General features: G+C 33.4%; 1 protein-coding gene and 1 pseudogene across 1 annotated transcript; one reads left to right on the top strand and one right to left on the bottom strand.

Moving 5' to 3' along the window:
- Positions 1 to 8,740: 8,740 nt before the first annotated feature.
- On the top strand, positions 8,741 to 9,516 carry LOC114263989 (uncharacterized). The gene has a single exon (XM_028204576.2). It carries the CDS (start codon positions 8,773 to 8,775, stop codon positions 9,331 to 9,333), a length of 561 nt encoding a protein of 186 aa, XP_028060377.2. The 5' UTR covers positions 8,741 to 8,772; the 3' UTR covers positions 9,334 to 9,516.
- A 2,199-nt stretch (positions 9,517 to 11,715) lies between these two features.
- On the bottom strand, positions 11,716 to 20,278 carry LOC114263988 (uncharacterized; annotated as a pseudogene).
- Between the last annotated feature and the right edge of the window lie 3,179 nt (positions 20,279 to 23,457).

Genomic DNA, 23,457 nt, shown 5'->3' on the forward strand with positions numbered 1-23,457 from the left:
TGCGTCTCAGTGAGAACTGGAATATTGGATTGTTTTTTGAGTTTTTGACCTGTCATCCTTAGCATCAAACTGAATGTATTATCTAGTTTTTGCTCATATTCTTTCAAGAATTTCTTGTTTTCCGTTGCCTTAAAATGTCAGGTACTTGATTAGATAGGGAGGGATTGAAATCCCATTAAGATCCTTGGTGATTGAATTCACATTCTCATTTGCCATACCAGAAATGGATTTCCTCTGATGTTCTTTCAGAGAGAATGATTATTTGGAGGGCTGAGTGAGGTATTGAAGCTCTTTGATCAAAAAACTAGTTGGTTGGTTACCATGAGCAATCAGAGGAAGCATTGGCAACCAAATTCTATATTCTTCATCTTGTCTTGTAGTTACTCTTTATTAGTTTGAACTTGCTTTTGTAATTCTTGTTTGAATCACCTATGTTTTTGAGCTCTGTGCCAAAGTTGCCGAAGTATATATTTTGACTAAGCATTTCTCTGCTAAAGAAAATTTTGCAAATGACTTCATTGAGAGAACTGGTGGAGTTCCTTTTTCTGTTGTCCATCTCTAATTTGACAAAGGCTGATGCTCCTCTATGCTCGATTTTCATTTGGTCACATAGCTCGATTTTCATCGACAAACAATCCTCTGAATCTTGAGCTCGATTTTCATTGACAAACAATCCTCTGAATCTTGAGAGGTCTGCGTGATTGCTATCAACATGTGGGAAAAGCCAACTTCAAGTCATACACCACTGCTACAACAAAGCGAAGATGTTATAGGATTTGAGTTCTAATTGTATTCTTCTGTTTCTTTATACAATTAAATGGAGCACCAATTCACATTTGAAGGATATAATAAGTTGGTTCTGTTGTATTTTACTAGGCAATTGAACGAAGAAGTCAGTCTATAACGGGATAACCAAATAAGCAGAGGCCTCACCATGAAATCAAGTTAGTTTTCTTGAGATGGCTGTCAGCTAGTTTTGTTTTGTTTTGTGTTTTGTGTTTTGTGTGTTTTTGTTTTTTTTCTTCAAATTCGTGCATATTCACGTATTTGTTACATACGAGAAATGTAAATTAAAATGTTACATTCTAATGCAATCCAACAGTTTCCTAATAAATATTTGTTACATAATTTTTTGGGTTTGACTTCCCTCCAATCCGTGATCGGATTGGGCCCGTGGGGGCCTATCACGGATCTCGTTTTGATAATCTGAACCATTCAATGTGTAGAACTCGTCAAGTATTATATACTTGCAAAAAATTACGTTGACAAGATATTAATAGAATTCATAAGAAGTTAATTAAAAAAACTCCCACCATTTTTTTTTATCGAATACAAATTTTTTTAAAAAATACACAACTAAATAACTATCCATAAACTCACTAACCACACATCACATATAATCCAACTGTGTGTTTGATTCAAGGGATTAGAGGGGGATTATTTACTATTTGGATTGCTTATCTAATTGAGGGAGATGTCCATGATTTGGTGTAATTTTAGTCTGCCAGACATTAAGTTCGGCCGGACTCCATATCCTTCATATGAAGGACTAAACAATCGCAGGGGGTGTGAAATATTTATTTTACCCTCATGTTATTACTTAGTAAACAATTAAAAAAATGTAAAATAGTCTTTTGAACATTTATAAATTATTCTCTGTGTTGTTAATTTAAAATTATATATTAAATAAAAATTATAAATTATAAATTAAATTTATTTAAAAATAATAAATTAAAAATTATGCCTTATAAATTAATTTTTTTTAGTGTTGTTAAAAAATTAAATTTATATATTAAATAAAATTACTTTTTTGGTGTTGTTAATTTAAAATTATATATTAAATATAAATTATAAATTTAATTTAATTAAAAATTATGGCCTTATAAATTATAAATTTTTAGTGCTGTTAAATTATAAATTATAGATTACAAATTTAAAATTATATATTAAGTAAAAAAATATAAACTATAAATTACAAGGGTAAAATAGTCTTTTGAACATTTATCTTTATCTAGTCCGTCCAACCAAATATTAGATTTACTAAAAATAATCTTTTTTAGACATCTGTGAGAAAACAAACATGAGATACATATCTAATCCAACCAAATAGTCCAGGGAATTCACAGTCCCAGGATTCAAGTCCGATAGATTCTAATCTCCCTTATCTAGTCAGTCCAATCAAATCACTAATGGAGATATAAAAAAATAGGAAAAACCAATTAAATTAATTGAACCAGTCTAAATTGACTATATTTGGTCTTTTTTTAAATAAGAATCGGTTTGTGCGATTTTTTAATTTATTTTTTTTTGATTTTCAGTTCGATATCGGTTCAAGCACCTTGTGTACTGAACTAAACCGAAACCGACCGCTTCAACATATATTATATTTATAATATATATAATTTAATAATATAATAATATTAATAAATATATTAAATTATTAACCTTATCATCTTTAGGTTTGTAATATTTTATTATATATAATTTTAACTTTAACTTATTATTCTTAAAGCTTTGGTGTTTTTAACTTCTTTTTTTTTTTTGGTTTGTATTTTTATTAATCTATGAATTGAAAAGTATTTATTAAATGGATGGATTGAACATGTTTGAAGTAGTGAACAAATAATTAATTCAATGTTTTATATTGGAAAGTGACTACATATTAAAAAGTAGTTCAAGTTTCAAAATTGAGTCGATTTGGTTTAGTGCAATTTGAAAGGAGAGGTGAACTGTATCAGTACTCAAAATAATAAAATCAACATTATTAATTTGTTAATAATTTTTACCAAAATACCGATCGTGCTATACCGATTACATCTCTAAGACTTTAATTACTATCTAACTAATTAATAACTAGGACTCTAATTACTATCTAACTAATTAATAATAACCAACATAAATATAAAACAATATGAACTTATCACATCTTCGCTCTTACCCCCTTGAGATTTTTTCACCCCCAAGATGTCCTCTCTTCTCAAACTCTCTTGCCGTACTGCCGGACTGGCGATGCCGTTGAGCCTTGGTGGACGACCGGCAGCGATGCGGAGATGTGGTATTGATTTCGTATACGGTCTCATTCTCCTCAACACCTTTTCCTCTGATCTTCTCCTTTGAAATTCCATCTTTGATCTTCTATCAATACATTGTCTTCATACTCCGAGATGTTTTATATTTTTGCCATTTTTTGTTTTGTTTTGTTTTGGTGTGTGCTGTTGTTGTATATGTGCTGTACGTATATACTATCGTAACCGACTTCTGATTTCGGTTTCAGAGACACACGGTTTCGAGAACCCGGGGGTGCAGCAATCTGCTGTGCTCCCGTGGTGGATTTTTTTCGAGTCTTTTTGAATGATCTGAACCGTTCATATTGTAGGATTTGTTAAGGAAAATGAGTGAGATCACTAAAAAGATAAGTATTAATAGTTCTAAATTGGTGTAGGTCTCACATGATCAGATGTTTTGCTCGTTTGTTTGTTTGTTTTTTTTTTTTTTTTTCACCTCGTTAGTGGTCAATTAGTGCTCCCAAATTAGTGGATGAATCATTGTTGTTTGTTAAATAAATCATCCATACAAAAAATCAAATTGATTGAAAATCTATGACTTTATAACAAGAGTACATTTGCTTTTTAAAAAATAAATGGTTAACATTATCTCAATAATTTTTGTAAAACAATTTGAATCTAATCATAAGGTTACAAATTTCTAATTAATTTGATTTTTGATATACTTGACGAACTCTACAATATGAACGGTTCGAATTATCGAAAAAGACTCAGAAAAAACATCCACGGACTCACAGCAGGTTGCTGCTGTGACTTAATCCTAGCAGCAGCCCCAGGTCCCGGTTTCCATCTGAAGTGGGTCGGAATCGGTTTAACACAATTTGGATCCTATGCTTTCGGATCAGTTGACGGGCTGTGGGTTCCAGTATTAAACTCGAGGGATCCATTCATTAGTAACTCTTTCGTCAGCCTACACGACACCCCTGACCCATGATGGGTTCAAAGGTGGTTGAATAGGGAAGATTGTATTTGGAGAACCTTTTACAACCTGATGGGGTTCGGGCCGGGAATGGGGAGAGTAAGAGTGGTGATTTAGAGCATTAAATTTGAAGTTCTAAAAATACCACTAATGAGGTGGCAATGTAAAGAAAAAAAAAATAAAACAAAACAAAGGCTAACCTATCACATCAGTGGTGGGGTCCACATAATGCCACATGATGCATTAGTGATGTTAAATTAGTGGTATGAAGCATTTTTCGGGGATAGTAATGTTTTTTACCTGATCCCTACCTGACCCGTAAATATTCTAATAAATAAATAATAACATTATATGTAATATGGGTGTGTTTGATTGGACAGATTGGACAGGAGATTAGAATCCATCGGACTTGAATTCTGGAACAGTTAATCTCCCGAACTATTTGGTTGGATTGGATATCTATCCTGTGTTTGTTTTTTTATGGGATTAGATGTCTGGAAAGAACTATTTTTAGTAAATCTATTTTTAGTGAATCTAAATGAACAAAAGATAAGATTATTTTATCATTTTTTAATTGTTTACTAAGTAATAGTAATATTAAACATATCTTTAATATTTTAATTATTTTTAGTTAGATTAAACAAAAATTTATTTTATTTTATTTTTTACACAATTAAATAAATTTATTTTTTAAAAATTAAATAAATAAAATATCAATAAAAATATATGTTATTTTTTTAATTAAAATTTTAAATAAATTTGTTTTTAAAAATAATAATAATTAAACAATGAAATTAAATAAAACAACTATTAAATTTAAATAATGAAATTAAATAAAATATAAACAAAATTTTAAAATAAAACATCAATAAAATATCTATAAAAAATTATTTAAAAAAAATTAAATAAATAAAACATCAATAAAAAGTTAAATAAAGTTATTTTATTTTTAAATTGAGACATTTAAATTTTGTTGAATTTTATTAAATATAATACATAATTAAATAGTAAATGGTCAAAATGATCATTTTACCTCCTAATCCCAACAATGAATAGTCCTCTAAAAATTGTCCCACACCTCCCGGGACAGTCCTCTAAAAATTGTCCCACACCCCCGAGGATACAATAGTGAGGATACAATAGTCCCCAATATGTGGATAAGGAGTCCGGCCGAACTCCATGTCTGGTGGACTAAAAAAAAAAAAAGTGCGGATTGGATGGTTCTTCCGGATTACAATCCGCACAGTAAATAGTCCCCTCTTTATCCCCTAATCAAACACGGTGCATAATATATTATTGAATTTTTATAGGATATATATAATATCTGTATTATTGAGTTTCTATAATATTATATATATATATAATAATAATTTAATTTTAATATATTTATAATATATAATATATTTTTTTAATTATAAATATTATTTTTTAATTTTAATTATTGAGTTTTATTATTATTGTTAAATCGCCATTGTGCTGTGGAGCAGGTTGTGGATCGGGTGGGGTCGGGTTGTGTTCGAGAGTGTGGTTTACATTTGCGGGTTTGGATTGGGAGTGTGGAGGGTTTCATGAGGGTTGAGTCGAGTGGGGGCAAGCGAAGGAAATGGAGGTGGGGGTGGGGTAGGGGGACCGACCCATTTCCTACCTATTGCCATACCACGAAACATGAAAAATAGGGTGGATTTTTTAATCTGGACGCATATTAAATTTATAAGCAACTAATTCCATGCACTTGAAAATTTGATGAGTCCCATCAAACCACGGAGATAATTTAATTCTCATGGTCAATGCAGTTGGGCGGTAAGGCTAAAATGGGAGATAAACCAAATCACCAATGTGAAACTCTCTTTCAGTCTTATTTTCATTAGCTTGGAACTTCATTCTTTCTTGTGATCAGTGCACATTCTTCCTAATTATCTGAATTGTATGACATTGATCATGAAGTTCTTGATCAACATTGTTCACATTATTTCCTCCTCCTATTACATAAGTGAGCAAGGCTACCCAAGCCTCAGATGGTGTACTTTTAATTACTTCATGACAAGTCCTTTGTAATTAATGTTGACAAATTGAATTGGCTTGTTTTAGCTCATCTTGATCCTTGAATTTGTTATTTTGGCTTGTGGGCTTGATGGGTTTCTTTCCTTAGCTATTTTATTGGAATGAGTTCACATTTTTCTGTAGAGATCGTATTCTTCTTGGTTGTTTTAGGCCCAATTTAAATATTGTATTTGATTTCAGTTTGTGTTCTTTGCATTGTGGTGTTTGATGAGCTTGTTTACTTATATTCTTGAATGGTACCAAGCCACCTTAAATCTGCATTTCCTTTTGTTGTTTGTTTACGATCCAGTCGTGTGATTCTTTTCAAGAAGTTTAGTTTTGGATAATAAACTTATATTCAACAATGTGAGAAACTAAAGTTGAAACCAAAGATATTTAATGATATAGATTTAGTTCATGGCAATAAGTTTTACAAACATGAATTGAACTATTTAAGGGTGAAGGCATATGTATTTTATTGTCTTAAGAATGTTGACAGGATTTGATTTGAGGATGGAGAACTTTAGTATGCAAAATTAAAACGGAAGTAATCTGGGGCTGACAAAATGTGTGCCTTCGAGCTTTGCTCTTTCTAGGGGGATGCAAGAGCATATGTTGATGGAAAAGTGAAGTCTGAGGTTTTCTAGGGTCAATGAAAGGGTACGAATCGATTCACTTTTAATATAAGGCTTTTGTTTGTGGGGTGGGCTGACAGAAATTTTCGACTCATTCTTAAGGTATATTTGGAGCTTCTATTTTAAAGGGTATAACAAAATAGACTTTTTAACAGATCAGGTTATAGGTAAAAGTTGGTTCAAAATGTGATTCATGAGTTCTGATTATATTTAGTAGTGATAGGCTAGTAGGAAATTATGTATATATTAGATACTCATTATGTTTAATATTATGGTGTTTGAAGTTTTATGGCAGGATTTTGTATTCACAGTTGTTTCCTTTTCCTCTTTTGTATATCTGTGGTTATTGAATCCTAGGACTTACAAGTTGCATGTAATTGAAGATTAGTTAATATGAGGCAAAGGAAACAATAGTTTTTTTTTTTTTTGACAGTTGCAGTTGAATCTTTTCACAGGAATGGGAATTGCTTCGAGAACATTGAAGATTTTGAGTTATAATGTTTCGTTCCGAGAAGACTTGGAAATGGATAAGAGGATGGAAGCTATTGGTGACCTTATTCAGCTGCATTCCCCTGATTTGATATGCTTCCAGGTTTTTCTCATTTCCATTTTTCGACCATGTAACATACATTCTGGCTTTTATGACTTTTAGTTGTTTTTAAGGTCGTTTTTCTCTGCAGGAGGTTACTTCCAGAAGCTATTGCATTTTTCAACAATCCCGCTGGTGGAAATTGTATCGTTGCTCAGTTACAGAAAAGCCGACATATAGACAATACTTCTGCTTGCAGGTGAGATTCTTATGATTTTTCCATAGCAGGGTTCATTTTGTATTTCTGGTTTTCGCAAGGGAGGGATGTCTAGGGCCATTTCATACAAACTGGGCACACATGATTTGACAGTATGATGTATGACGTTGTATCAAAGACATCTTAGAATGCATTTGTTGAACATGATTACCTGTATACTTGTGCTGTTTAAGACACTGAAATTTACTTCCAATTGATTACATATTGAACTTTCTGTTTTTGAATGCTTGGTTTGTGTTGTACACAATCACTGGTTTAGGTCTATTTGTTTACATAGCTACTAAGGAAATTGACCCATCCACCTAACTGTATGCATCTGGCTGATCAATTATAAAAATGTTAGAATAGAAAACTTGCATCCAAAATTTTTAGAATCTTGCTTTGTTTTGAATATTATTTACTTTGTATTCTGACCAATAACTTGTGGTACAACAAATTTGCAAGGCAATCTCTCTCTCTCTCTCTCTCTCTCTGTGTTTTTTAAGAAATCTTTCTTATATATGGTACATTTTTAATCTTGATATAGCTTCTTTCATTGTTGAATGATCAAATTATTCCCCCCTCCCTCATGGTTATACATCGTTTGCCTTGTTTCTTGGGTGAATTAGACTTTGCCTCTTTTATGTTTGGAAATTTTCTCAAGTTGAAGGTTTTTTTCTTTAAAAAAAAAATTAGACAGAAAATGTCATGTTAACTGCCACATGACATAAAAAACATATTATTTATATTGGGGTTTGGATTTGTGTTAAAGGTGTGAATTATATACAATAAAATATTTTTATGCCACGTGGCTGTCAATTTGTCACTTTCTATCTAATTTTGGTTTTGGATATAAGTTACCTTTTGGATTAATGCCTCGTTTGAGAACATGCTATTAGTAACTTTTTGGTTTTTTAGTTAAAATATGAGATAAAAAAAACTAGTATGTTTGGAATGACTTTTTGATTTTTTACGAAAAGATGTGCAAAAAGTAGAGAAAAAAATGAATCTTTGACTTTTTGGTATAAGTTATAGACTTTTTGATTTTTTTAGTAACTTTTGACTTATAGACTAAAACAGTCACATGCCAAATGAGTAAATAGGGAAAAAGTTGAAATATGAAGGGCTAAAATGGAAAAAAAATGTGAGAAAATGACTAAACGTAAAGGGGCAAAGTGTAATTTACTTTTTTTTTTTCCTTCTTAAATTTGCCTGACGAGTTTTTGCAGTAAGTGGTTATTTAAGACCTGATGTCCTTATCAAATAACTTGCAGTTAAGTAAACTGGCAGTAAAATCGTACATACGTAAACCATTCAATAATTCCATAATGGGAAGAGTACTTTGTGTTGCTGAGGTTGAAGTTCAGGCAGACATGCCATTGGTTGTTGCCAGTAGCCATCTTGAAAGTCCTTGTCCCAAATGGGATAAGATGTTCAGCAAGGAACGTGTTGATCAGGCAAAGGAAGCACTGAATTTTCTTAAGAAAGATGTAAACGTGATTTTTTGTGGTGACATGAACTGGGATGAGGAGTTGGATGGTCAATTTCCTTTGCCCGAAGGATGGGTTGATGCCTGGGTGCAGTATAGGCCTGGAGAGAATGGATGGACATTTGATACTAAATCCAACCAGATGCTTTCTGGTAATTGGCCTCTGCAAAAGCGACTGGATCGATTTGTATGCAATTTGCGTGATTTCAAGATAAGAAGAATAGACATGGTTGGCATGGAGGCAATACCAGGTCTATCATATTGCAAGAAGAAATTAATTGACATGGAGGCATTACCAGGTCTATCATATTGCAAGAAGAAAGGGAAAAACAAGAAATTGATGGTCCCTGTGTTGCCTAGTGATCATTATGGGTTGCTGTTAACAATCTGTATCAAGTAATGTCAGTTAAGTGATCGTATCCAAGCAGGATGCACAGTGTTGATTGCCTTTTGTGCTCTTTTTAGGGTTTAGGATTTAAGGTTTATGCAGTTTTTTTGTAGAGAAAGATAGAATGATGTAAAGGGCTTATAACCTTTTGTGGAACATTGTTTTCCATATTTTGTAAGAAACTACTTCTATGGAAATGATATACTTATTAGATGTTACTTTATTAAGACATGCCATCGAGAACTAGAATATTGGATTGTTTTGTGAGTTTTTGCCCTGTCATCCCTAGCATCAAACTGAATATATTATCTAGTTTTTGCTCATATTCTTTCAAGATTTTCTTCTTTTCCATTGCCTGAGAATGTCAGCTACTTGATTTATTATATAGAGGGGAATTGAAGTCCCATTCTTATTTGCCATACCAAAAATGAAGTCACATTCTTATTAATATCCTTATTTGCCATACCAAAAATGTCAGTTACTTGATTTATTAATATCCTTGGTGATTGAAGTCACATTCTTACTTGCCATACCAAAAATGGATTTTCTCTTATGTTCTTTCAGAGAAAATGATTAGTTGGTTACCATGAGTAATTACAAGAAGCATTGGCAAACAAATTCTACATTCTTTATCTTGTCTTACAAATACTCTTTATTAGTTTCAACATGCTTTTGTAATCCTTGTTTGAATCACTATATATATATATATTGGAGTTCTGTGCCAACAAAGTTGCCAAAGTATATAAGCATTTTTTTTTTTGTTTTTTCAAATTTGAGTTCACATCGGATCATTCTTGCAAGCAGCTGTCAAAGGTGGGTTCGCCATAATAATGCATTGCCATTTGGGTGCATTGTGTATATCTCTGTTCTGATGTATTCACTTGACAGTCCCAATACTACTATGTTATCGGATACATAGCTTAAGTTTCATTGACAAACAAACCTCTGAATCTTGAGCTGTGTGATTGTTGTCAACATGTAGGAAAAGCAGACTTCAAGTTGCTTCAACAATGCATACATGTTATAGGATTTCAGTTCTAACTATATTGTTCTGTTTCTTTCTACAATTGAATGGAGCACCATGTCACATATTGAAGGATGTAATAAGTTGGTTCTGTTGTATTTTTTGTTCGTGCAAAAAATACAAAATTTATATTTTTTGACTAAAACACAAGTTTTGGCTAAAAATCAAGAGGTCTTTAGTGATATGTGGGTGTGCCTAGGCAACAGTGCTTAAGTTGTGGAAATGTTTTTGGAAAAATCTGACTTTTAAAACAAGGGAGATTGTGTTGAAGTTCAGAGGATAAAAACTTCCTGATTCTTGTTTTGCCTCAATTAAGAGGACTTGAAATTTTCATGGAGTTTATAAAATCAAGAAGAGGGGTAAATAGAAGGAAATGAACACCAAAATGCTTAATTTTATAAATCTAATGGATTGAAAATACAAAACCATAAGAACAAGTTTGAAAACATAAAATTGAGTTATAAAATGAGATTGAGTTTCAAAATAATATATATGAAGGCCAAAAACAACTAATTTGATATGGATGTCCTGATCTAAGGTCAAAAAAATGGCAAAAATGCCTATTTAAGTCTGGGGTTACTTACACATAGGTCCTAATAGGTGGTCTTATTGTCCAATAAGTATGTAATAATTAATGATATTTTTCATCAAACACTATTAAAAAAAGTCACTAATTGTTAATTTTTAGTGACCGTTGGAAAATTTTGTCACAAATAATGTTACTAATTACAAGTTTTAGCGATAGTTTAAAAAATGTCACTAATTTTCAACTTTTAGCGACAATTTAAAAAATTTATCACAGAAAAACGTCACTAATTGTAAGTTTTAGTGACAATTTATAAAAATCGTGACAAAAAAAGTCGCTAATTGTCAATTTTTAGCGACATGCAAAAAATTGTTATAAAAATTATTTTTAGCGATGATTTTACTATAACTAACTTTCAATAGGACTAAATGAGAATTAAGTCAAATTATTAAGACCTATTAGTATTTTACTCTTAAGTCTACTTCTAAGTTGAACTTAGTTTGGGATGATTTAAATAAGTACACTTTTTGACTTTTTATGAAAAAACGTGAAATATGGGTTGGGTTTGAAGTGATGTTGTAGAGAGGTGATGTGATTTAAATATGATGATATGACTTAAATAAGATAATGATTTTTTATTGAAAAATTTAGCTATAAACCCCCTTTACCTTCCTTTCATTGTTAAAAGGACTAAGAAAAAAATTATACTTTCTAAACTCCCTCATAATTATAAAGTCTTGCATAAAGGACAAAATTTATTATTTAAATATTTTATCAGACTATTATACCCCTTAACTAGATCTTCCCACCTTCTCCGTCTCTCTCCTCATCTGCTCTACCAAGATCAGCGACGGACATCACAGATTTCACGCCCGGTAGTGGTGGTGGATCTAGATTTGGAACCAACAGATTTAGATTTCACAGTTGAGCAGAAGCAACGACAGATCTGGATTTTCGATTCAATAGCAAAGTTAATGTTGAAGACGACAACCTCGTTGACAGCAGCTTCAATCGCCGTCGGCTTCTCGAGGTTATGCTGTTGCATACGGCGGTGTCGACGTGAAGAATGCTTTGGTGGAGGTGAGGCCGGAGTTTGAATACGGTTACGATGCTAATGTGGTGAAAGGTTCGGAGTTTGATGTGGTGAAACAGTGAAGAAAACGACAATTGAACTTATGATGAAAGTTTTATCACAATCCGCAACACAAAGTCCGCGTAGTCTCTGGATTTCTCTACGGCTGTAAGAAGAACAAGAAAATATATGTATATATATATATATATTTGTGTGTATAAGTGTTGTTGAACACATGTATTCTTTTCATTGAGATTTGTGATTGTTGATCGAGTTTTAGAAGTTTTTCTTTTCAATTAGATATGTTGATTTGTTGATTAATTTATTTTGTTTTTGTTTGTTTGTTTGTTTTTTTATTTTGGATTTATTTTTGTTGTTTTTGATTTGATTTCATTTGACAGAACTAGAGTAAAATTTTATTCTGGTTCTATTGCTCTGTTTTTTGTTTCAGATAATGAGAGTAGAATTTTACTCTGGTTCTATTGCTCTGTTTTTTGTTTGAGAGAATTAGAGTAAAATTTTACTCTGGTGTTAGAATGACAGTAAAATTTTACTGTCAAGAGGTGGTTATTGCCAAACATTTCAGCCACCACAAACACTGCCTCCGCTTTTTTACTTTTGTGCAGAGTAACATTTTACTTTTAGCTTCAGAGTCTCACAGTTTACTCGTTTTTTAGAGTAAAATTTTACTTTTATACAGAGTAAAATTTTACTTTTGTGTAGAAACATTTTACTAGTTTTTCAGAGTAAAATTTTACTCTTATACAGAGTAAAATTTTACTTTTAACTTCAGAGTCTCACAGTTTACTCGTTCTTCAGAGTAAAATTTTACTTTTATACAGAGTAAAATTTTACTTTTGTATAGAGTCTAACATTTTACTAGTTTTTCAAAGTAAAATTTTACTTTAATACAGAGTAAAATTTTACTTTTAGTTTCAGAGTGTAAAATTTTACTGTTATACAGAGTAAAATTTTACTCTGAAATACACAGTAAAGATGGCTTAATAGGAGAGCTAATAGATATGAGGATAATATAGTAAAAGAAACAAGTTTTAAAATATTAGGGGGTTTTGGAAGTACTTATATAATTCTTGTCCTTTTGAAAGACAAATTAGATAGTGAGAGGGCTATCACCAAATCCCCCTTTAACTTTTTGACTTTTTAAAATTATGCCAAACCAACCCTAAGGCTAAACTAAAGATAAAAAGCACGGGTGCTTTGTACCATGTTGTGTTGAATGGTTAATTGGTTGGGGTTTGCTCCATCTTTAATTGTGATATTTATAGAGGCTAGATTCTCCTGAAAATCGTGGTTGCCTCTTGGGAATCTCCATAAAATCTTGAAAGTTGTTTGTTGAATTGCCTCCTCTAGTGACACATGTCTCATCTTTCTCTTTCTTCTCAGCAAGTGGTTGTTTATTTCCCAAGAATAGGGCTGAGCAAATCCTCTGGAGGGTCTTGGATGGTTACCACCTGTGTATCACTGGTCAAAGTGGTTGCATTAATATAGCTGCTGGAAATTCAAATTGTAACCGTTGGATACTTTCGATAATGGATATGGTGGTCATTAGATTTTGACCAAGTGTTCCACTTGTTGAATTTATCAATATCCATATATATATATATATATATATGTATCCATTAAGAGAGAGAAAGGGCCTCATGTGATCATTTCCCCTTTTTAAGAATTTGATCTCTTCACCATCAAAACCATGGTTGCAGCATCCCTTTCCAAATTTACCACCCACTACAAAAATTTTAGGTTTTTGTGATAGCAAAATGTCGTCGCTAATACTCCTAATGTCATCTCAAAAAAATTTTAGCAGCGGCAAATGGGGGGTCACGACAGAGGTCGTTGCAAAAAAGTTTTAGCGACAGCAATTGTTACCTTTTGTGACAGCATTTTATTGTCGCCTATAATATGTAAAAAATTAAGACCTTTGACAACGACATTATTTTATCGTCGCTAAAAGTTTTATTTGAGACGACAAGAAATGCTATCGCAAATTGTTTTTTTTTTTTTTTTGCAACGGCATGACCACTGTCGCCAATGGTTCTAATGTTTTTTGTGACGGTGTGGTATCGTCACCAAAAAAAATAAATATTAAAATTACCTTTTTTTTTTGCAACAGTGTGGTGCCGTCAAAAAAAAAAAAATCGTGCAATAAAATTAATAAAAATAACAAAATTACCTACTTTTTTTGGGACGGTGTGATGCTGTCGCAAAAAAAAAAAGCAATAAAATTATTAAAAATATTAAAATTACATGTATTAAATGAAGAACAATTGAAAAGGAAACCAATAATTGCATAATAATATAAAAATTCCTGTATAGCAATAATAATTTCTTCATAATAAAAATATTCTTGCATCTATAACTACACATCAATAAAATTACCCCACTACATAATGTTTCATAATACATATATAATGTTGTTCATAATTCAAAATAACATAAACCAAAATTAAAAGTTTTCCACATCATTCTCCGTGGGTAACAAAAACAAAAGTTAGTCGCATTTTTCACAGGCATGCATTCCGCAAGAAGCAAACTCCTACTCGGGAAATATCTGAAAACAAAAAATAAAAATAATTAATGACAATATAATTATGTGTTAATATGTTAATTACAAAAAATATAAAAACTTAACTACTATACAATTACAAAGATAATTAAGTAAATAATTTTGCCTAGACCAAAATCCGACTCTAACTCCCAAACCGGGAACCCAATTCGAGTCTCGTTTTCTCCCACAAGTCTCTCGTGCCTAGGCGGTCGTGTGTGCCAAGTTTTGTACTAATTCAACGTCGTTTGGTGATTTTGGGGTGTCAACACCTCGAATTCTAAGTTTCTTAAGGAACTAGTTTGCTTAGATCGAAATTCGGCTATAACTCATAAACCAGGAACCTGATTCGAGTCCTGTCTTCTCCCACAAGTCTCTCGTGACAAAGTCGTCGCGTGTGCCAAGTTTCGTGCTAATCTGACGCCGTTTGGTAATTTTGGGACGTCAACACCTCGAAATTCTAAGTTTCTTAAGGAACTAATTTGCCTAGACCGAAATCCGGTTATAACTCCCAAACCGGGAACCTGATTCGAGTCTTGTCTTCTCCCACAAGTCTCTCGTGCCAAGGCGGTCGTGTGTGCCAAATTTTGTGCTAATCCGACGCCGTTTGGTAATTTTGGGGCGTCAACACCTCGAATTCTAAGTTTCTTAAGAAACTAGTTTGTCTAGAGTGAAATCCGACTCTAACTCCCAAACCGTGAATCTGATTCGAGTCCCATCTTCTCTCACAAGTCTCTCGTGCCTAGGCGGTCGTGTGTGCCAAGTTTCATGCTAATCCGACACCGTTTGGTGATTTTGGGGCATCAACACCTCAAATTCTAAGTTTCTTAAGGAACTAGTTTGCCTAGTGTGAAATCTGGCTCTAACTCCCAAATCAGGAACCCGACTCGAGTCCCGTCTTCTCCCACAAGTCTCTCGTGCCTAGGCGGTTGTGTGTACCAAGTTTCGTGCTAATTTTCATATCCAAACTATAGATGCATATTTGCATATCCATATTCGGCATATTCGGCATCGTTGTTCAAGCTGTAGAAGAATTGAAGTCTAAGGCATTTAATTAATTGGCGCTAACCTCATTATCTTTTGCCATTGTTCTTGAGTTTTTGATTAAAATATTTTTCTACATTTATTTATTTATTTTGTTGTATGTGTGTTTTCATCAAAATGTTTAACAGGCACCCAAGAGACACTTCCAAAGTGACTGCCTTTCTGCTGATCTCAACTACAAAAGCTTGTAGATTGACTCACAAAAGAAGGTTATATTTCTTTAGTGCCTTGTCGTGCCTTTTTGTTCTTCACAAATCCTGTAATCTTATTTCCTTGTTTTTGAGTTATTGAAGATTGTAGCCTTAAAAAATGAAAATTCTGAGCTCTCTAAGAAGCTGGATGTTGCTCTTGGGAAAATCGAAGCGGTATCGTTTTATTTACCCCCATTACTCAGCTATTTTGTTTTCCAGTGCAGGACAAGCAACATAAGATTGACCAAAAACATGTTGTCTGTGTAATAATGAATATATGTTTTGAAGAATTGATAACTATAAGTATATAAACTTCCCCAAGAATGATATTCTTTCAATTGTGGAAGATGCAATGGAATGCTTATTTATCTTTATCAAATTGTTAGCAATTTATGAATGGGCTAAAACTCTGATATAGCTATGTCTAATTCCTTTGTGAAAATAGTGCAAAAGCTTTACTCTGATTATTTTATAATATTGAGGGTTGGAATCTTTTGTTAAAAGTTTGGCTTTGTTAGAGAGTAACTAGATTGCACAAGTACTAAGGCATTGTGAATATTGTATTTCCTTATGCCTAGTGTTAATGTACACAAATACACAGTGGGATCAACTTTGCAGCTTAAACTTCATATGCTTTTACTGCCATTAATGCCCTCAATATTTAAGGAAACATGTTAACAATGTGAGGGCATTAATGATAGCAAAAACATATGAAGTTTTAGCTGCAAAGTGGATCCCACTGTGTATTTGTGTACATTAACACTAGGCATAAAGAAATACAATATTCACAATGCCTTAGTACTTGTGCAATCTAGTTACTCTCTAACAAAGCCAAACTTTTAACAAAAGATTCCAACCCTCAATATTATGAAATAATCAGAGTAAAGCTTTTGCACTATTTTCACAAAGGAATTAGACATAGCTATATCAGAGTTTTAGCCCATTCATAAAATGCTAACAATTTGATAAAGATAAATAAGCATTCCATTGCATCTTCCACAATTGAAAGAATATCATTCTTGGGGAAGTTTATAAACTTATAGTTATCAATTCTTCAAAACATATATTCATTATTACACTGACAACATGTTTTTGGTCAATCTTATGTTGCTTGTCCTGCACTGGAAAACAAAATAGTTAAGTAATGGGGGTAAATAAAACAATACCGCTTCGATTTTCCCAAGAGCAACATCCAGCTTCTTAGAGAGCTCAGAATTTTCATTTTTTAAGGCTACAATCTTCAATAACTCAGAAACAAGGAAATAAGATTACAGGATTTGTGAAGAACAAAAAGGCACGACAAGGCACTAAAGAAATATAACCTTCTTTTGTGAGTCAATCTACAAGCTTTTGTAGTTGAGATCAGCAGAAAGGCAGTCACTTTGGAAGTGTCTCTTGGGTGCCTGTTAAACATTTTGATGAAAACGCACATACAACAAAATAAATAAATAAATGTAGAAAAATATTTTAATCAAAAACTCAAGAACAATGGTGAAAGATAATGAGGTTATTGCCAATTAATTAAATGTCTTAGACTTCAATTCTTCTACAGCTTGAACAAAGATGTCGAATATGCCGAATATGAATATGCAAATATGCATCTATAGTTTGAGAGAGAGAGAGAGAGAGAGAGAGAGAGACGATGGAAGAAAGAAAACAAATCCATCCCTAGATGTTTGCTAATAGCATTTAGGATAAAAAGTCCTAAATTGCATTTGTTGTTTGGAAAGAGAGTTTTGGGTAACTTTGGTGCAGACCAGAGAAACAGCAACATAGATAGTGAATACAAGCACATAGAAGATAACTAAAGCATCACAGTTAGAAATAGGCTTACCTCTATATCAAGTGATGGGTACTTCTTTCTGAGTGGGTGTACTTGAAAACCACATTTATGGACTGGAAATGAGAATGATGGAATAACAACATCAATGTAAATAACAATGGTTTATTTTACTTATGGATCTTATACTTCATCAATTTAATCTCTACCACACAAACGCATTTGGAATAAATTATGGGTTGATAAAGGTGGATTCATAACATTTTTGTATGAATTTTAATAATGTACATTTGTTTTGCATTTTTTAGAATGCAATTATTACATGAATGATTTTTTTAAGTTTAAATTTTGAAATGTATAACTTTTTAATTTTAATTAGCGTTATTTTTTTTAATTACCTTTTTGAGTAAACAATTCATATATTTGATATATGACAAATTTGTAAAAGACATAAAATTTTAGCGTGTCCCAAATATATTGTCTTGCTTTTTTTTTTTATAAAAAAAATCACTTGATTAGCATGTCCATGTCTGTCGAATGTTCGTACCTATGGCTACTTAGCTATCCTACATAGTATAAACTTCGTATGAAAAGACTAACCTCACTAAGTTTTGATTCCAACACATTTAGCTTTGACTTCAGCTCCTTAATATCTTTACCTAACTTCAATTTTGGATCCTCCACATCTATAAACAGTCTTGGCTCGACATCCTTTGATGGGCTTAACTCCACATCCTTACAAGGCCTCAACGACTCCATAATTGGAGCACTTTTGACATCCTCAACATCCTTAGGTATCTAGCACAAGTAAAGACAAATTTTCATAAGCAGAAATTCGTTATAGGAAATTTCCACAATAACATTTTCACTATTCTGAGAGCAAGGCCAACTAGTCAAGGCAATGAAGCAGGGAAAGGATAAAAGAGAAGAATCGGAGTAGGGCTACGCTTAGCATTTCTCAAATTAGAATCCAAAAATGAAAATGCTTATCAAAAGAAGGGGAGACACACACACAAAAAAAAAAAAAAGAATCTAGAAATGAAAATTTAGAGCTCACAATCATTTTGCTTTCAAAATTTCTTTTGCCATATAACAATTTTGGAATTCAGAATCTCACTTTTGATGACACAATATCTACATACAAGCTCATGATAACTACATACACTAACACAAAGATCTAAAAATTTACGAAATTTAGATTCTTAGAGAAACGGCAACTTAATGGCACATTCCAAAGGGCATAGAAAGGATAATAAAAACTATTAAAATTGATATAGCTATAATAAGATACCTTCAGGAGTACATCTATGGCCAAAATTATGCAAGCCCACATAATTTTCCTTGACAGCACCATTATTGTACAGCAAAAGAGTTGGAAGATTACAATATGGATAGTTAGGAATGCAGTTAGTAGAAATTATTTTAACAAATTTTGTTGTCGGGTATTTTGTTGCCAACTATTCCAAGCATGGCAGAAGAAGCCCACATTCTGGGTATCCATAAAAAATTTAAAACAAATATATCAACACACACATGGATACGCATTTACAAATGTATAAGAATCCAAAGAGGTATAATAAAAAGAATGGAGCTGTTTAAGAAGTAACAACAATCAATTAGATAAGTAGTGCAACAATGGAACTATCAAATTTTCAGGAATAATTCTTACCTGTCCTTGTACAAAATGACGATGACCCAAACAATTGGTGGAGCCGGGGAAACCTCGCGTACAAAATCAGATCCAAAAATTGGAACCACTGATCCATACCTCTGAACCTTAGCTGCTTGTCTCAACTTTCCGAACCTCTTCTTCCTATTAATACACACCATGCAATCAAATTAAGAAATATTCAATTAAAACATAAATTTTGAGGAAATAAGAGCATCTGCAATCTTTCACCAATTGTTTCATCAATTTGATAACTAAAGAGCAATGAGCTCCAATCATTTCATCAAACTTGTATCAAATCAAGGAGAGGCAAAATTTTCACCAAATCAAGGATGAACTAAATTCTTCATCAAATTTTCAACAGTCATATTATTAGTCAAAAAAAAGTAAGGATTGTTGTGTTCCATACCAAATCAAGCATCTAATGAAAATTTCACTCAAATTGCTGAAGAGGAAGAGTAAGGATTGGAGATGCTCTAATCTGATAATAAATATACCAAAAAAAAAAAAAAAACCCATGAAAAGATAGGTCCAATTTATATTGATGCCATATAGTTCATGGAACACTTGTCAGGAGATTAGGGCTCCAATTATCTTCAATGAACTGTTACCATGAAGTTTAGGACAATCCTTCAAGGGTTTTGATTAAGCTACTAGGGGAAAAAAAAAAAACTTCACCTTTTTCAAGTAAAAAACCAAAATAAACAGCAAAAAGAAACTCAATTTAACTGAGCCAATAAACTGTATGAGTGAAAATAGTTGGGTATATTTTTGGGTTTCCTTCGGATTCTTGGGAAACCAAACACATAATTAGGAGAATCAGAAGACGAAAAATGATACCTGCACTCTTGAAGGAAGCGATCGTCGTCGAGATCGGGATCGTCCTTGAGATCTTGGGGTTGTTCTTCGGTCCTGTCATCGATCCAAGCTTTGTCTTTGTGTTTAGAGTCTTCGTCCTCGGCGGGCCTGAAGGATGGGGGCTTGAATGCAGGGGGCCTCGGAGGGAGGTTTCCCAATTTTCTCTGAATATTGTCCCATTGAGTCGAAGTTCCTTCCACGTCCTTGTACACAAAGTGATAGTTTGCCATTTTTGAATCTCCGATCAACTCTCTCTCTCTCTCTCTATAGTATTGTATTTTGGGGATTTTTTGTTAGGGATTGGGGATTTGAGATCGTGAGAAACAAAGGGGGGAAAGAAAGAGGGGTAATTAGAAAGAGCGGGAAAAGGAAAACAAAAAGAAGAAAAGAAGAGGAGAGTTAGGATAGGCGGTCGTTTTATTTATTTTTTGTAGTTAATGAATTTATTTTTTTGATTTTTCCTTTTTTTTAGTTACTAAGGTTGAAAATTTATTTGTTTCATTTTCATTTCAATGAAAAAAAAATTATTTTTTATTTGGTAGAAATAGGGGTAATATTTTAATGAAAAATATTTTCTGTTAAAATAAAGTTAATTTTTTGTGGTCAATGAAAAATATTTTTCTGCGGTCCATTTTTTTTGGTTACTAAAAATCAGGAACTAATTTTTTGTGGTAGAAGAGAGGGAACGAACAGTAGTGGTGAAAGTGGTGGATAAGAGGTGATGGTGATGGTGGTGGTAGTGGTGGTGGTGATGGCGAAAAAGATTAGAGGTGAAGTTGTGGTAGTGGTAGAGGAGATGGAGTGGCGGTGGTGGAGGAGAGGTAATTGTCATGACCCGAACCCGCCCCCGTGGGTTAAGGACATAACCGGCCAGTAATCATGAGATTACCTACGACCTCAAACCAAACCAAACGTATTTTAACAGAGTTAATGGGGGCCAAACGGAAGCAATTTAAAACTTTGTCCATAGAGTTGTGCTTACATGGCACATCATAACAAACCATACCTATGAACATTAATAACTCACATCGAAATATGTACGTCATAAGGTTCAGTACAAACAGGATCACATAAGTCTAAGTCAACCCATCAAAACTATGTACAACATATACAAAGTCTTCGCCAACAGGACAAAATATAATTACATAACAAAAGGGCGAAGACGGGTCTCGTGCGTGAGACACAAGGGTTGACTCTTTCAAAAACTTTTGTTGTTCCACGTAGACTTCACTGGGGCTGGGTTTGGACTTCTCTGGGCTCACCTACAAAACACATGAATGAGCGTGAGCGATAGCCCAGTGAATAATATCAAATAAGAAGATGCAAACAATATGTAGAACAACATACTCCGAACGGCCTTGAGCCCAATTTCACATTTTTATTTAGCATTTATATACACAATTTAAGTCAAGTGACTGTGGTTTCAAACATACTGGCCTTTGGCCTATCTATCTTTCATTCCTGTCAAAACGGCCTTTGCCCCACTCATTTATGTCAAAACGACCTCTGGCCCATCCATTCGTGTCAAAACGGCCTTTGGCCCATCCATTCATGTCAAAACGGCCTTCGACCTATCCATTCATGTCAAAACGGCCTTCGGTCCATTCATTAATGTCAAAACGGCCTTTGGCCCATCCATTCATGTCAAAACAGCCTCTGCCCCATCCATTCATGTTAAAACGGCATTTGGCCCATCCATTCATGTCAAAACGGCCTCTGGCCCATTCATTCTTTCTTGTCAAAACAGCCTCTGGCCCATTCATTCATGTCAGACATTTGTCCACAATTCAAACTAGCAAATCATGAGACATAAGGCTAATAAGAAAATAAGCAATTGGACAAATGACAAGCTTCCAAATATCGATATTACTCACCGTGATTGGTTGGTTGGTTTGCCCTGGAGCTCGACCCTACACAGTCCATGAACACAAAAGGGTCACTAACAATTCAATCCGTTCTTAAATTCACATTTTCCTCTTTAGGCTTTATTCTCATCTCTTTATCTCAATTACAATGCTCAATGCATGCCTAAGAGTACTTAGAAGAGAAAGAGGATGGAGAACGAAACTCAGAATGCATAAACAAAATTTCAGAAAACAGGGTCCCCGCTCGAGCGGACCCATGAGGCCTGCAAAAGTACTGGCTATGTCATTTTTACGCTTGAGCATGCATTCTGGTGCTCGAGCGGAAGTCCATCCTACATAGCTCCCTGCTCGAGCGTGGACTTCCCCGCTCGAGTGGACATCATGCCTGCACAAAAATACTAGGAGCACGAAATTCATGCTCGAGCGGCGGTTTCCCCGCTCGAGCGGACATCAAATTTATGGAAAATCCAGAACGTGTTCTTGAGCTTCAACTTCAAATTCAAAGGCTTCAAATGCATGATTTTGACTCAAACTTCATATATATGTGTACTAACATGGTACAAACACTAAATTACAACATTTCGAAGCTCAATTTCATAAATCAAACCCATGCATGGCTCATTTTCCACCAAATTCATTACTAACATAACAACTTCATGCATTCAAAGCTTCTACTCCCATGGATTGTACATGCATGTGACATATAACCCTCATTCTCATCCCATATGATGAAAAGATGGTCAAATACATGGATTCCAACCAAAATTCAACATGAATCATGCAATTCAAGCTCAAATATGCAAATTCAAGACAATTATATACATGCATGCATATATAGTCTTCCAATTCAACAAAACCAACTCAATACATGCTCTTGATCACAAACAACCCTTGAACTCACAAGATCACAATTTCAAACTTATGAATTCAGGGTCAAGTGCTTACCTAGGGGTTCAATTCTTCATAATTTCTAGTTGAATCTCCAAGTTTCTCAAGTTCCTCACTCAAATCTCCAATTGCTTTCTCTCTCTCTCTCAAGCCGACCCCTCTCTCTTTCTTAGAGTTGAAATCAGCCCAAAATGTAACAAGGGAGAAGAGTTGAGGGTGTAGTGCCTCTCTTAAAGTCCCACTAGTCATAATAATAATAATAAGAAATAATTGGGCACTAATTCGCCAATTTAATCAACTTAATCTGGTCTGAATCAATTTTTCAATTAAACTTCACCGTAGGCTCTAAAAATTATGCCAATCACAATGGCGCAATCAATTTTGGTTTCGGTGGCCGATAAGGCCTTCAATTTGATTCCCAAAGCAGATAATCAAACAGATATTCCTACGGTGAACAAATAGAAATTCAAAACCACATATTTTCACGTAATGGCACACAAAGACATATTAAACATGTAATCATACTCATATTAAGGGCCAATTAACATATTACGGAACAGGCATGTCACAGTCTTCCCCCTTTTAGGAAGTTTGGTCCTCCAAACTTAATTTACCTTCGTTGGGAAGCAAATGTGGATAGTGTAGTCACATTTCCT

The sequence above is a fragment of the Camellia sinensis genome, chromosome 9 (genome assembly GCF_055761805.1).
Source record: "Camellia sinensis isolate YWXY chromosome 9, ASM5576180v1, whole genome shotgun sequence".
NCBI classification, from domain to species: domain Eukaryota; kingdom Viridiplantae; phylum Streptophyta; class Magnoliopsida; order Ericales; family Theaceae; genus Camellia; species Camellia sinensis.